At 48.3% G+C, this 15,837-nt stretch overlaps 1 protein-coding gene across 1 annotated transcript in view; it reads right to left on the reverse strand.

The window, feature by feature from the left end:
* LOC115124556 (zinc finger protein 638-like) overlaps positions 1–15,837 on the reverse strand; it is a 64,204-nt gene that overhangs the window by 19,093 nt on the left and 29,274 nt on the right. Inside the window, exons 11-16 of the mRNA XM_065021159.1 lie at positions 15,272–15,400; positions 14,382–14,420; positions 10,824–10,892; positions 9,940–10,103; positions 4,420–5,434; positions 1,879–3,615 (exon numbers count right to left, since the gene is read on the reverse strand). Coding sequence (XP_064877231.1) covers positions 1,879–3,615; positions 4,420–5,434; positions 9,940–10,103; positions 10,824–10,892; positions 14,382–14,420; positions 15,272–15,400 — 3,153 coding nt within the window. The remainder of the gene's footprint in view (positions 1–1,878; positions 3,616–4,419; positions 5,435–9,939; positions 10,104–10,823; positions 10,893–14,381; positions 14,421–15,271; positions 15,401–15,837) is intronic.

Here is a 15,837-nt window from a genome sequence, read left to right on the forward strand (position 1 = left end):
ATGACTACATGGAACTCTATTCCACAGTACTACATAGAGCCATGACTACATGGAACTCTATTCCACAGTACTACATAGAGCCACGACTACATGGAACTCTATTCCACAGTACTACATAGAGCCACGACTACATGGAACTCTATTCCACAGTACTACATAGAGCCATGACTACATGGAACTCTATTCCACAGTACTACATAGAGACATGACTACATGGAACTCTATTCCACAGTACTACATAGAGCCATGACTACATGGAACTCTATTCTACAGTACTACATAGAGCCATGACTACATGGAACTCTATTCCACAGTACTACATAGAGACATGACTACATGGAACTCTATTCCACAGTACTACATAGAGCCACGACTACATGGAACTCTATTCCACAGTACTACATAGAGCCATGACTACATGGAACTCTATTCCACAGTACTACATAGAGCCACGACTACATGGAACTCTATTCCACAGTACTACATAGAGACACGACTACATGGAACTCTATTCCACAGTACTACATAGAGCCATGACTACATGGAACTCTATTCCACAGTACTACATAGAGCCATGACTACATGGAACTCTATTCCACAGTACTACATAGAGACATGACTACATGGAACTCTATTCCACAGTACTACATAGAGCCATGACTACATGGAACTCTATTCCACAGTACTACATAGAGCCGTGACTACATGGAACTCTATTCCACAGTACTACATAGAGCCATGACTACATGGAACTCTATTCCACAGTACTACATAGAGCCATGACTACATGGAACTCTATTCCACAGTACTACATAGAGCCATGACTACATGGAACTCTATTCCACAGTACTACATAGAGACACGACTACATGGAACTCTATTCCACAGTACTACATAGAGCCACGACTACATGGAACTCTATTCCACAGTACTACATAGAGCCGTGACTACATGGAACTCTATTCCACAGTACCACATAGAGCCATGACTACATGGAACTCTATTCCACAGTACTACATAGAGCCATGACTACATGGAACTCTATTCCACAGTACTACATAGAGCCGTGACTACATGGAACTCTATTCTACAGTACTACATAGAGCCATGACTACATGGAACTCTATTCCACAGTACTACATAGAGACATGACTACATGGAACTCTATTCCACAGTACTACATAGAGCCACGACTACATGGAACTCTATTCCACAGTACTACATAGAGCCGTGACTACATGGAACTCTATTCCACAGTACCACATAGAGCCATGACTACATGGAACTCTATTCCACAGTTCTACATAGAGCCGTGACTACATGGAACTCTATTCCACAGTTCTACATAGAGCCGTGACTACATGGAACTCTATTCCACATCAGGTAACTGATGCAAACAGTAGAATCAGACTTTAAAAAATAAACATAAATACACACCTTATGGAACAGGGGGGGGACTGTGAAGCAATACAGACATGCATAGACACACGATAACATGGATTATGTGTTGTAGATATGTGGTAGTGGAGTACGGGCCTGAGGTCACACACTGTATTGTGAATTCTGTAATGAAGGTATTGTAATGTTTTTTAAAATGTTACAACTTGCTGGACCGCAGGAAGGCAGCAGCGAATTGGGATCCATAATAAATACAAATGCACATGTGTGAGAGAGAGAGTGAGTGTGTGAGAGAGAGTGAGTGTGTGAGAGAGAGTGAGTGTGTGAGAGAGAGTGAGTGTGTGAGAGAGAGTGAGTGTGTGAGAGAGTGAGTGTGTGAGAGTGAGTGTGTGAGAGAGAGTGAGTGTGTGAGAGAGAGTGAGTGTGTGAGAGAAATCAAGATACAAGCAGACAAAAAGAAAGCAGTAGATGTTTCCTGACCTCTGTGTTGAAGGAGTCTCCTGATTCGTCCTCCTGCCTGAACGGGTGTGGCTCCGGGCTAGGACCCTCCCCTCCTTCCTCGCCAACGATCTCATCCAGAGTGACCAATTCTTGAAGGTCTGCCTCATTTATTCCGCTCTCCTGATCCCTCGCACCCTCCTCTCCTCTCTCATCCCCATCTCCTCTCTCATCCCCATCCTCTCCTCTCTCATCCCCATCTCCTCCAATCTCATCCAGAGTCACCAACCATTCCGTGTCCACACTGAACCTCCCCTTCCCCCTCTTCCATTCCTGCTCCTTCTCTCTGCTCCTCGCCCGCTTTGTACTCCTCTCCTTCTCCCATTCTCGGTCTCTCCGTTTCTCCTTCGCCAGTTTCTTTCTCTTCATCAACTCTTCCTCTTCGGCAGCGTCGTCAGGGTAACTCTCCTCTTCCTCACTCACCTCATCCAAGGGGACACGGTTAGTCTTTTTGTGGGTACCTCCCTCACCCATCTCTGACTCCACTGGTGGGGTCTGTGTCTTCTCAGGGGTTTGAGCCTCCTTCTTGCCAACCTTCTTTTGAATATTACCCTTACCCTTTTTGTAACTCGCTTTCTGGGGTTTTGAGGTACCCTTAGATTCAGTAGAATGGATTTCCAGAGCTTCTGTCATAGCCACCTGATCATCTACAGAGTCCAGGATGTGGAAAGCAGATTCTTCTTCGTCTTGGCGTTCCTCTGGAGTAGTTTGGAGCTCCTGGGAACCCTCTGCAGGCACCACGGTGTCATTCACGGTTTTGTTGGGTATCTGTAAACCCACATTTTCTTTGGGCACTTGGTAACCCGACACCGTCTCAAGCCCTTGTAGTTCTAGGGTGGTATGAAGGTCTTGCTCCTTGGCTGTGGAAGACGGATCAGTCCAGCCAAGCTCCAGTGTGCAGCCTTCATTCTGAGCCTTGCTACCCAGAATCAAGTCACCTTTTTTAGCCTGGGCCTTCTCCTCGCTCCCGTCTACCTCTGGAGGTTTTTCAGCTGTAGTCTCCATCTCTGACCCAGCACTTTCTACTTCCTTGTTCGCCGGCAATGCCGTGCCCAACACTGACACCTTGTGGTCGGATGACGGTAACACACCCTCCATGTCACTTCCCTTTGTGACCACTACTTCCTCTACCAACTGAGCAGCGGCTGCTCCCCCCATTGGCTGAGACAGAAGCTCCACGGGAAGAGGCTCCGCTTCCATCCTGACTGTGGGGTCATCGTCAGTGACAGTTTCTCGGGTTTCTGCGGCTTCCGTCGCGACAACAGCAGCTGCGGTTGACGACCTGGTCTTGCGTCCGGAGGTGGCAGGTGGTTGAGGTTTTGCCGCCTGCGTTTTTTTGGCTGTTGCGGCTTGTCGTGGAGTCTTCTGTCCAGGGGGGGTAGAGGTAGAAGAGGATGGGGTGGGAGTGCTTTTGGACAGGGGTCTCCCTTTCTCCTGGCTTGACTTCATAGTAGAAATTGGGGTATCAGGGGTACCCCTCTTGCGTTTGGATGATCGTTCCGACCTTCCATAGGTGCCATCTTGGGTATTGGGTGATGAAGATGATGGCTCTGGTGGGTTGGGTGATGAAGATTCTGGTGGGTTGGCGTTGTCCGCCTCATCCCCTTCCACCTCGTCCACGGTGACGAACTCATCCATGTTGAACTGGTCCAGGTCGATTGGGTTGGCGTCACTAGGATTGACGTCGGAAGTGAACTCATCCACCACGTAGCCAAAATCCTGTGGTATGAGAGGAGGATGAATCCATGGAATTAAATCAATCAAACCCTTTTCCAGAAGTTCAACAGAAGTGCTGTACTTTGAATCAGATGAATGTAAGAGAACAATGTCTGAATGAAAACCAAATCACTCCTAGAAGACTGGCTAGTTCTACTACGGTGGCCCTGTGGGACAAACGGAAACATGAAATCACTCCTAGAAGACTGGCTAGTTCTACTACGGTGGCCCTGTGGGACAAACGGAAACATGAAATCACTCCTAGAAGACTGGCTAGTTCTACTACGGTGGCCCTGTGGGACAAACGGAAACATGAAATCACTCCTAGAAGACTGGCTAGTTCTACTACGGTGGCCCTGTGGGACAAACGGAAACATGAAATCACTCCTAGAAGACTGGCTAGTTCTACTACGGTGGCCCTGTGGGACAAACGGAAACATGAAATCACTCCTAGAAGACTGGCTAGTTCTACTACGGTGGCCCTGTGGGACAAACGGAAACATGAAATCACTCCTAGAAGACTGGCTAGTTCTACTACGGTGGCCCTGTGGGACAAACAGAAACATGAAATCTCAGAAACAGAAAGAAATCATGTTAACATCTCATTTAGACTTTTAACAACGTCTGAACTTAAGGATATAACCTATAAAAAACCATCCACCATCATTCCTGCTTTCCCTGCCTCCCGTCCTGTCTGCCCCCCCCTCCTACCTCCTTTCTTACCTTGCTCATCTCCTCCTTCTCTTACTTTGTCTCTGTCCCTGGCTCCCGTCCTGTCTGCCCCCCCCCTCCTACCTCCTTTCTTACCTTGCTCATCTCCTCCTCCTCTTTCCTCCCCTTCTTCTTGGCGGGACTGCCGTCCTGTCTGTTGCTCCTGCAGGAGCCAGAAGAAGAGCTAGAGGAGTCGCCGTGTCTCGACGTCGGAGGACCCTGCTCCTCCTCGGAGGCCGCCCGGCTGCTTCTATGCCTGGAAGAGTCTATGTTTCCTGGGGAAGAATGGTCCCTGCGCCTGCCTCTTCCTCCATAGACTTGGGTCTTCCCCTGATTCTTATTTGGTTGTCCAGAGCCTGAAGGTGGTTTCTTTGCACCTTCCGTCTGTGTTGTGGTCTTCTTCGCTGGTGTGGTTGGAGGCTTTTTATCGGTCTGTGACTTCTCATGTTGTAGCTTTTTTTTCTTCAGAGAAAGCGCAGGTCTATTTCTCTCAGGTTGAGTCTGTGTCGCTGTCTCCTCTCCAGTCTTCTTCTCTGGTTGAGCTGGGGCCTGGTTCAGTCCTCCAGCCGGGGTGTTGGTCTCCCCCTTCTCCCCAGCTACAGAGCTCTTCTGGTCCTTCTCTCCCTGGTCCTGTCTTTGTTCCTCGGCTTGTCTCCCCAGGCGATGTTGGTGCACTGCTGCCTCCAGGGCCTTCAGGATCTCCTGAGTTACCGGACTGAAGTCTAACAGTTTGTCTTCACCTTTTACAGACACTGGGCGAGCTGATGTTACCGGTGCTGGTACAGAACCAGCAACGCTAGCAGCGCGAACGGTAGCGGTTGCTATGGTTTCTCCATTCTCGCCATCCGGTTTTGCAGCGGTTTGGTCGTCGTTGGTCGTCATCAGGTCTTTGGGGTCCATGACGACTGGACTGGGTTCCGTTGCGGTCGCGTCGGAGTCTATCGCTATGGTCTCACTGGACTGGACGGCGTCTCCGTCATCTCCCGGGTGTTGGGTAACCACGGGCTGTGTGGCAGAGGTGGTGGCAGGAACAGATTTACCTGGTCTTGTACCTTTAGCGACAGGCTTCTTGCCTTGGACCGTCTTCTTCTTGGCTCTGGTGCTGAAATGACTGACAGACATAAATGACATTAGACATAAATGACAGACAGACATTAGACATAAATGACAGACAGACATTAGACATAAATGACATTAGACATAAATAACAGAAAGACATTAGACATAAATGACAGACATTAGACATAAATGACAGATATTAGACATAAATGACAGACATTAGACATAAATGACAGACATTAGACATAAATGACAGACAGACATTAGACATAAATGACAGACAGACATTAGACATAAATGACATTAGACATAAATGACAGTAAGTGACGTTGACATGCAAATCCAAGTGCAACATAATGGCCGAGAGTTGTTCCCTGAACAGGAAAAACTCTGAGCCCTAGTTGGACTTCACGGGGTCCAAAAAGGACCTGGGGCTTGGAGATGCATCATTTATTCCATTTCATATGAAAAAGGCCCGTTTCGAACAGACCCGAGCACAACTAGACTCCCTCCATAAAGACCTGATCGGAACCAGACCCAGTCTGATCCAATACGAGTGAAGGAAACACCACAAAACGCTCTAGCAGGGGTCGTGCTGTGTGTGAGAGAGGAGACGCTCTAGCAGGGGTCGTGCTGTGTGTGAGAGAGGAGACGCTCTAGCAGGGGTCGTGCTGTGTGTGAGAGAGGAGACGCTCTAGCAGGGGTCGTGCCGTGTGTGAGAGAGGGGAAGCTCTAGCAGGGGTCGTGCCGTGTGTGTGTGAGAGGAGACGCTCTAGCAGGGGTCGTGCCGTGTGTGAGAGAGGAGACGCTCTAGCAGGGGTCGTGCCGTGTGTGAGAGAGGAGACGCTCTAGCAGGGGTCGTGCCGTGTGTGAGAGAGGAGACGCTCTAGCAGGGGTCGTGCCGTGTGTGAGAGAGGAGACGCTCTAGCAGGGGTCGTGCCGTGTGTGAGAGAGGAGACGCTCTAGCAGGGGTCGTGCCGTGTGTGAGAGAGGAGACGCTCTAGCAGGGGTCGTGCCGTGTGTGAGAGAGGAGACGCTCTAGCAGGGGTCGTGCCGTGTGTGAGAGAGGAGACGCTCTAGCAGCGGTCGTGCTGTGTGTGAGAGAGGAAGTAGAGAGAGGAGACGCTCTAGCAGGGGTCGTGCTGTGTGTGAAAGAGGAGGTAGAGAGAGGAGACGCTCTAGCAGGGGTCGTGCCGTGTGTGAGAGAGGAGACGCTCTAGCAGGGGTCGTGCCGTGTGTGAGAGAGGAGACGCTCTAGCAGGGGTCGTGCCGTGTGTGAGAGAGGAGACGCTCTAGCAGGGTCGTGCTGTGTGTGAGAGAGGAGAGGAGAGGAGACGCTCTAGCAGGGGTCGTGCTGTGTGTGAAAGAGGTGGTAGAGAGAGAGACGCTCTAGCAGGGGTCGTGCCGTGTGTGAGAGAGGAGACGCTCTAGCAGGGGTCGTGCCGTGTGTGAGAGAGGAGACGCTCTAGCAGGGGTCGTGCTGTGTGTGAGAGAGGAGACGCTCTAGCAGGGGTCGTGCTGTGTGTGAGAGAGGAGACGCTCTAGCAGGGGTCGTGCCGTGTGTGAGAGAGGAGGTAGAGAGAGGAGACGCTCTAGCAGGGGTCGTGCCGTGTGTGAAAGAGGAGGTAGAGAGAGGAGACGCTCTAGCAGGGGTCGTGCTGTGTGTGAAGAGGAAGTAGAGAGAGAGAGAGAGAGACGCTCTAGAGGGGTCGTGCTGTGTGTGAGAGAGGAGTGTGTGAGAGAGGAGACGCTCTAGCAGGGGTCGTGCCGTGTGTGAGAGAGGAGGTCTAGAGGGGTCGTGCCGTGTGTGAGAGACGCTCTAGCAGGGGTCGTGCCGTGTGTGAAAGAGGAGCAGGGGTCGTGCTGTGTGTGAGAGGGAGACGCTCTAGCAGGGGTCGTGCTGTGTGTGAGAGAGAGAAGTCTAGCAGGGGTCGTGCCGTGTGTGAGAGGAGGAGACGCTCTAGCAGGGGTCGTGCCGTGTGTGAGAGAGGAGACGCTCTAGCAGGGGTCGTGCCGTGTGTGAGAGAGGAGACGCTCTAGCAGGGGTCGTGCCGTGTGTGAGAGAGGAGACGCTCTAGCAGGGGTCGTGCTGTGTGTGAGAGAGGAGACGCTCTAGCAGGGGTCGTGCTGTGTGTGAGAGAGGAGACGCTCTAGCAGGGTCGTGCCGTGTGTGAGAGAGAGACGCTCTAGCAGGGGTCGTGCCGTGTGTGAGAGAGGAGACGCTCTAGCAGGGGTCGTGCCGTGTGTGAGAGAGGAGACGCTCTAGCAGGGGTCGTGCCGTGTGTGAGAGAGGAGACGCTCTAGCAGGGGTCCTGCCGTGTGTGAGAGAGGAGACGCTCTAGCAGGGGTCGTGCCGTGTGTGAGAGAGGAGACGCTCTAGCAGGGGTCGTGCTGTGTGTGAGAGAGGAAGTAGAGAGAGGAGACGCTCTAGCAGGGGTCGTGCTGTGTGTGAAAGAGGAGGTAGAGAGAGGAGACGCTCTAGCAGGGGTCGTGCCGTGTGTGAGAGTAGAGACGCTCTAGCAGGGGTCGTGCTGTGTGTGAAAGAGGAGGTAGAGAGGAGGCGCTCTAGCAGGGGTCGTGCCGTGTTTGAGAGAGGAGGTAGAGAGAGGAGACGCTCTAGCAGGGGTCGTGCCGTGTGTGAAAGAGGAGGTAGAGAGAGGAGACGCTCTAGCAGGGGTCGTGCTGTGTGTGAGAGAGGAAGTAGAGAGAGGAGACGCTCTAGCAGGGGTCGTGCTGTGTGTGAGAGAGGAGACGCTCTAGCAGGGGTCGTACTGTGTGTGACAGGAGGCTCTAGAGGGGTCGTAGTGTGTGACAGGAGGTAGACGGGAGACTCTAGCAGGGGTCGTGCTGTGTGTGAGAGAGGAAGTAGAGAGAGGAGACGCTCTAGCAGGGGTCGTGCTGTGTGTGAAAGAGGAGGTGGAGAGAGGAGACGCTCTAGCAGGGGTCGTGCTGTGTGTGAGAGAGGAAGTAGAGAGAGGAGACGCTCTAGCAGGGGTCGTGCTGTGTGTGAGAGAGGAAGTAGAGAGAGAAGACGCTCTAGCAGGGGTCGTGCTGTGTATGAAAGAGGAGGTAGAGAGAGGAGACGCTCTAGCAGGGGTCGTGCTGTGTGTGTAGGCTACTGAGTGTGAGTGAGTGACAGGGAACAGGGAGGGAGAGACGAGAGACAGCAACCAATCAAGCAGACTCTAAATATCTGTTATTGTTGGGGTGAGCCTCAATCCACCACATCCACCAGTGAGTCTAAATATCTGTTATTGTTGGGGTGAGTCTCAATCCACCAAATCCACCAGTGAGTCTAAATATCTGTTATTGTTGAGGTGAGTCTCAATCCACCAATGAGTCTAAATATCTGTTATTGTTGGGGTGAGTCTCAATCCACCAATGAGTCTAAATATCTGTTATTGTTGGGGTGTGTCTCAATCCACCAGTGAGTCTAAATATCTGTTATTGTTGGGGTGAGTCTCAATCCACCAATGAGTCTAAATATCTGTTATTGTTGGGGTGAGTCTCAATCCACCACATCCACCAGTAAGTCTAAATATCTGTTATTGTTGGGGTGAGTCTCAATCCACCACATTCCACCAGTGAGTCTAAATATCTGTTATTGTTGGGCTGTGTCTCAATCCACCACATTCCACACCTGCTGTGAAAGGTGTGTGAGCTACGGTGTTTGTCAGACTACGACACATCCCGAAAATCGGTATTCTCACCAAAACATCGGTAACTTCCGAACGGTTTGGCCTTACAAAAACCACCAGGGAAAGATGTGAGACTCACAATGCTCTCCGTTTTGCTCTACGAACCCCCACAAGAGTCACGGGAATCGTCTTCAGCCTGTACCGCCAACCTCTGTCTGTAGCCTACACACTAATACGACACCTCTATTTTAAATGGTCTCTGAGTCCAGTATGAAGGAAGTTAGACTGGAAGTCATCGTGTTACCGCTAGTTAGTAACTTCCTTTAAAGTGCGGACTCATAAAAACGGTATCTATGAGTTCATCAGACTCTGGGGAAGTAGACAAAGAGCCTCATTGTCAACATCCTAAAAGTATCCTTTTAAGTCAAGATTCCTGGATGTGAGATTGCGGTCCGTGTATGTTTTGATCGTTTGTTTTCCCAAGTTAAAATGTAAATCACGAACGTGAAAACTGGCAAAAATATATATATTAAAAATAGGGGGGAAAAAAAGCTGCAAGAAAATCACATTTAAATTAAACCATTTGGAAATGTTGTCACACCTTGGCCCTTCTATTCATAGAAAGAATCCAAATGTAAAAAAAAAATGTACAGTTGCAAAGCATGCTAGGTATTATTCTAATGAGCTCCGTACAGCAAAAATTAATTGAAGTAATCTGAGCTTTTCAGTCAACGCTACTGTTATGTCGCTTCAATTGATTTGACTTCATGTTTTGAACTTTTATTTCAATTTAAAATGTTGGCCATTTTAAAACGTTGTCACACTATAGAAAGAGCCTTATATAAAATCAGTTTTATGCCCACGGTAATGTATTGATATACAGACAGACAAGTAGTGAAAGGTTGAGGTAGACACTCACCTGGTGACACGTGTCCTCTTGGCTGGGAGCTGCGGCTGAGCCGGGTGTTTAACCTTGACCAGCATGTTGAACTTCAGAGGCTTGTTCTGAACTACACAGGGGAACTTCTGGAAATGAAGACATACCGCCATCGCTATCGAGGACGACTCCATCTCAAAATAAATCTAGGAGAGAGAGGACAAGAGGGAGGTATACGGATGAGAGTGTGTACCACAGGTGTGTAAAAAACAAGACCTGAAAACACCTGACTGTTGTCCTTCTACTTCAAGACCGGAGCATCTTTATCTGATCGATACAAGTCTGGTCCCGGAGTGTCTTAATCTGATGTATACAAGTCTGGTCCCGGAGTGTCTTAATCTGATGTATACAAGTCTGGTCCCGGAGTGTCTTAATCTGATGTATACAAGTCTGGTCCCGGAGTGTCTTAATCTGATGTATACAAGTCTGGTCCCGGAGTGTCTTAATCTGATGTATACAAGTCTGGTCCCGGAGTGTCTTAATCTGATGTATACAAGTCTGGTCCCGGAGCGTCTTAATCTGATGTATACAAGTCTGGTCCCGGAGCGTCTTAATCTGATGTATACAAGTCTGGTCCCGGAGCGTCTTAATCTGATCGATACAAGTCTGGTCCCGGAGCGTCTAACTAAATAAAACCAAAATATTTAGCCTGACTTCATTCAGGGTCCGGAAAAATAGATTTGAAGCAAATCAAAACATCTGCCTGTTTAACACAATATTTCCCCCCAAAATAGTTTGTGATGTGTGTCTCTACATTCAAATTGGTAAAAGTTAATAGCGATATGATTAAATGTTACCCTATTATTAGATTGTGGTGCCTGGCCTTAACATGTCTGTCTGTGTGTGTGTGTGTGTGTCTGTGGTACCCTGTTGATCAGAGATAGCGAATCGAGGTAGGATCCGAAGCGCTTGACGAGGTCGTGAACCTCTTGAACCTCTTGGGTTCATTAACCTGCCTGTTCAGAAGCCCCGTGGGGACGGGTTCATTAACCTGCTATAAAGGTTCATTAACAGAAGGGGTTCGTTCATTAACCTGCTATAAAGGGTTCAATGTCGGGTTCATCCTGCTATGAGAAGCAGAGCGGCTATAAAGGGTTCATTATAAAGGGTTCATTAACCTGTTCTAAAGGGTTATAAAGGGTTCATTAACCTGCTATAAAGGGTTCATTAACAGGTTATAAAGGGTTCATTAACCTGCTATAAAGGGTTCATTAACCTGTTATAAATCTGCTAGGGTTCATTAACCTGCTATAAAGGGTTCATTAACCTGCTATAAAGGGTTCATTAACAGGTTATAAAGGGTTCATTAACCTGTCACTATTAACCCAGCCCTACTCATTAACCTGCTATAAAGTTAACAGGTATAAAGGGTTCTTAACCACTATAAAGGGTACATTAACCTGCCATTAACACGGGTTCAGGCTATAAAGGGTTCAAACCTGCTATAAAGGGTTTTAACCTGAGTTTTAACCTTTTTTTATTTTTACAGGGACAGTGCACATTAATCAAACGAGTTTGAGTTTAAACAGTGCACATTAATCAACGGTAAAAGTTTTTTAGCCAGCCGGCTAATTTTCAACTGCAGTCCCTGGGCAGGTTATTAAAAACAATTACAATATAGACAATAGTAACATAGAACAAGCAAGACAGAGCAACATAGGACAAGCAAGACGTAGCATACAGACAGAACAAAAAGCAGCAAGACAAAATTCATAAAAGCAACAAAGTGTTTCCACACCTCACAAGCTACAGACAACAGACAACATGGAAAGCGGCAACACACAGCTAGGGACCATGTTCACAAATCTGATTGACCTTTAGCCAGGTCTTCAAGCATTTTGTGAAAGTGTGATATGTGGTGCAGTTATGTGTGTCTGATGGCAGTGTATTCCAGACATGGGAAGCTCTCACAGAGAATGCAGATTTACTAAAGGTGCTTTTCCTTAGGGGAACTATACAGTCACCTCTCATGGCAGACCTTGTGGATCTGCTGCCATATGTCTGGGTTTTCTGTTTAACGAAAGTACTGAGTGGAGGGGGAGCCAGGCCATTAAGGATCTTGAATACAAGACATGCGCCGGTGTATTGCACAAGATTTTCCCAACTCAAGAGCTCATGCTTTCTAAGGATGTGACAATGATGATGGCTATTGGGCTTCCTATCAAGCACTTTGAGAGCCTGTTTGTAGACAGACTGAATAGGTTTTAATGTTGTACAGCAAGCTTGGGCCCAACTAGTCAAGCAGTATGTTAAGTGGGGGAGTATCATAGATTCGAAGTACAGTTTTGCTACCTCTGTAGTCAAACAATTTCGTATAAATCGGAAATCAGCTAGGTTGAATTTGGTTATTTGAATTACCCTTTTCACATGCTTTTTAAAAGAGAGGTTGGAATCAAGTATGATGCCAAGGTACTTAAAATCGGATACCACCTGGAGCTTCTCCCCTGACACACAGACATCTGGCTCAGTAACATCAGATACCACCTGGAGCTTCTCCTCTGACACATAGACATCTGGCTCAGTAACATCAGATACCACCTGGAGCTTCTCCCCTGACACACAGACATCTGGCTCAGTAACATCAGATACCACCTGGAGCTTCTCCTCTGACACATAGACATCTGGCTCAGTAACATCAGATACCACCTGAGCTTCTCCTCTGACACATCTGGCTCAGTAAAATCAGATACCACCTGGTGCTTCTCCCCTGACACATAGACATCTGGCTCAGTAACATCAGATACCACCTGGAGCTTCTCCCCTGACACATAGACATCTGGCTCAGATACCACCTGGAGCTTCTCCCCTGACACATAGACATCTGGCTCAGATACGACCTGGAGCTTCTCCTCTGACACACAGACATCTGGCTCAGTAACATCAGATACCAGCTGGAGCTTCTCCTCTGACACATAGACATCTGTCTCAGTAACATCAGATACCACCTGGAGCTTCTCCCCTGACACATAGACATCTGGCTCAGTAACATCAGATACCACCTGGAGCTTCTCCTCTGACACATAGACATCTGGCTCAGTAACATCAGATACCAGCTGGAGCTTCTCCCCTGACACATAGACATCTGGATCAGTAACATCAGATACCACCTGGTGCTTCTCCCCTGACACACAGACATCTGGCTCAGATACCACCTGGAGCTTCTCCCCTGACACATAGACATCTGGCTCAGATACGACCTGGAGCTTCTCCTCTGACACACAGACATCTGGCTCAGTAACATCAGATACCAGCTGGAGCTTCTCCCCTGACACATAGACATCTGGATCGGTAACATCAGATACCACCTGGAGCTTCTCCCCTGACACATAGACATCTGGCTCAGTAACATCAGATACCACCTGGAGCTTCTCCCCTGACACATAGACATCTGGCTCAGTAACATCAGATACCAGCTGGAGCTTCTCCCCTGACACATAGACATCTGGATCAGTAACATCAGATACCACCTGGTGCTTCTCCCCTGACACACAGACATCTGGCTCAGTAGCATCTGTTGCCCTCTTTGTGAAGAACATGCAAACAGTTTTTTTCACATTGAGATGCAAACACGAGTCACTGAGCCACTTTGTAACCTGGACCATTACAGTAGTGAGTTCTTGTGCAGCTTGTTGTTTGCTCTTTGCACATATATCACTGTATCATCTGGACCATTACAGTAGTGAGTCACTGAGCCACTTTGTAATCTGGACCATTACAGTAGTGAGTCACTGAGCCACTTTGTAACCTGGACCATTACAGTAGTGAGTCACTGAGCCACTTTGTAACCTGGACCATTACAGTAGTGAGTTCTTGTGCAGCTTGTTGTTTGCTCTTTGCATGCACATATATCACTGTATCATCTGCATACATTTGAACTTCAGACCCAGTACAGACAGAAGGCAGATCATTAATGTACAGGCTGAACTACAGACCCAGTACAGACAGAAGGCAGATCATTAATGTACAGGCTGAACAGGAGGGGCCCCAGTATTGACCCTTGGGGCACGCCCACATCATAGCTACGAGTGGGCGACATCTCATTGCTCATTCTGACACACTGAGTTCTGCCTTCAAGGTATGACTTCATCCATCTCAAGGCATCAGGGGAAAAGTTGAACTCGGACAGTTTTGTGATGAGAATCTCATGGTTAACAGTATCAAAAGCCTTCCTTAGGTCCAGAAACACAGCCCCAACAGCACCCCCTTTGTCCATCTTGGACTTCACATTTTCCAGAAGAAAGCAGTTGGCTGTTTCTGTGGAGTGTTTCGCTCTGAAGCCAAACTGCATGGAGTGTAATGTGAAGGGGCTGTTGTTGAGGTGGGCCATCAGTTGTTCTGCTACACACTTTTCAACAACCTTTGACACCACAGGTAGTATACTAGTATATCTGAATTAACCTTCCTAGTTAAACGTGTTAACTTACCGAAGTGGTGAGGCCCTTCAGCGTTGTGTAGACATTCTCCTGCCATAGAAAGAATAAACAGCAATGATGACTGAGACCAAGGTTATTCCCCTAGCAGGTTATTCCGCTAACAGGTTATTCCCCCCTAACAGGTTATTCCACTAACAGGTTATTCCCCTAACAGGTTATTCCCCTCTAACAGGTTATTCCCAGGTTATTCCCCTAACAGGTTATTCCCCAGGTTATTCCCCCTAACAGGTTATTCCCCCTAACAGGTTATTCCCCCTAACAGGTTATTCCAACAGGTTATTCCACAGGTTATTCTCCTAACAGCAACAAGAACTTATTCCAATAACATTAACAGCCAAGAAACAGTAACAATTCTCCTTAACAGCACAAGAACTTGCATACTCAAAAAAATAATAATAATAATAAAAATACTCAAATACATATTTTAAATGAGCAACAGGGGGACAAGAGTCTCAGGTTTAAGTTTAGTCTGCAGGCTATTCCACAGGCAAGGAGCGTAACAGGAAAAGGCCGCCAAACCCAACTCTGTGGAAATCACATGGGCCTCAAGTGGAATCCATGCTGGTGTAACAGTATAACTTTAGACCGTCCCCTCGCCCCGACCCGGGCTCGAACCAGGGACCCTCTGCACACATCAACAACAGTCACCCCTCGAAGCATCGTTACCCATCGCGCCACAAAAGCCGCGGCTCTTGCAGAGCAAAGGGGGAATAACTACTTCAAGGTCTCAGAACGAGTCACGTCACCGATTGAAACGCTATTTAGCGCGAACCACCGCTAACTAGCTAGCTATTTCACATCCGTTACACTTGAGACCTGGTTTTCGGAATTATAATGTGTGTGTGTGTGTGTGTATGCGTGTGTGTGTGTGCGCGTGTTACCTGAACGAGGCCTGTATCAGGGCAGATCAACGTGAAGGAGAGGGGACAGTCTAGTAGTTTGGGAGGAGACTGTGTGTAGTTTGTCACCATAACAGAGCTCTTCTGTACTCCGTCCATACGGATTATGGCCTGTTGGGAGAAACGCACTCATCACCATCACAACCACCACCCATGGTAAAGTATTGCATCAACAACCGGAGACAACGTCACAATGGTTCAGTGTTTGAGATCGACGTCGTCAAAGTCACTTATTACTGAGAAGGTGAACCGTTATCATTTTCCATAGGAAACATGTCACAGCGAGAGAGAGACCCACCCCCCCACCCCCCTACAGCCAACCTACCCATCTCTGGTGAGGCAGTATGAAACACACAGCCAACCTACCCATCTCTGGTGAGGCAGTATGAAACACACAGCCAACCTACCCATCTCTGGTGAGGCAGTATGAAACACACAGCCAACCTACCCATCTCTGGTGAGGCAGTATGAAACACACAGCCAACCTACCCATCTCTGGTGAGGCAGTATGAAACACACAGCCAACCTACCCATCTCTGGTGAGGCAG

This window comes from Oncorhynchus nerka, linkage group LG8 (assembly GCF_034236695.1).
Source record: "Oncorhynchus nerka isolate Pitt River linkage group LG8, Oner_Uvic_2.0, whole genome shotgun sequence".
In the NCBI taxonomy this organism is placed as follows: Eukaryota; Metazoa; Chordata; class Actinopteri; order Salmoniformes; family Salmonidae; genus Oncorhynchus; species Oncorhynchus nerka.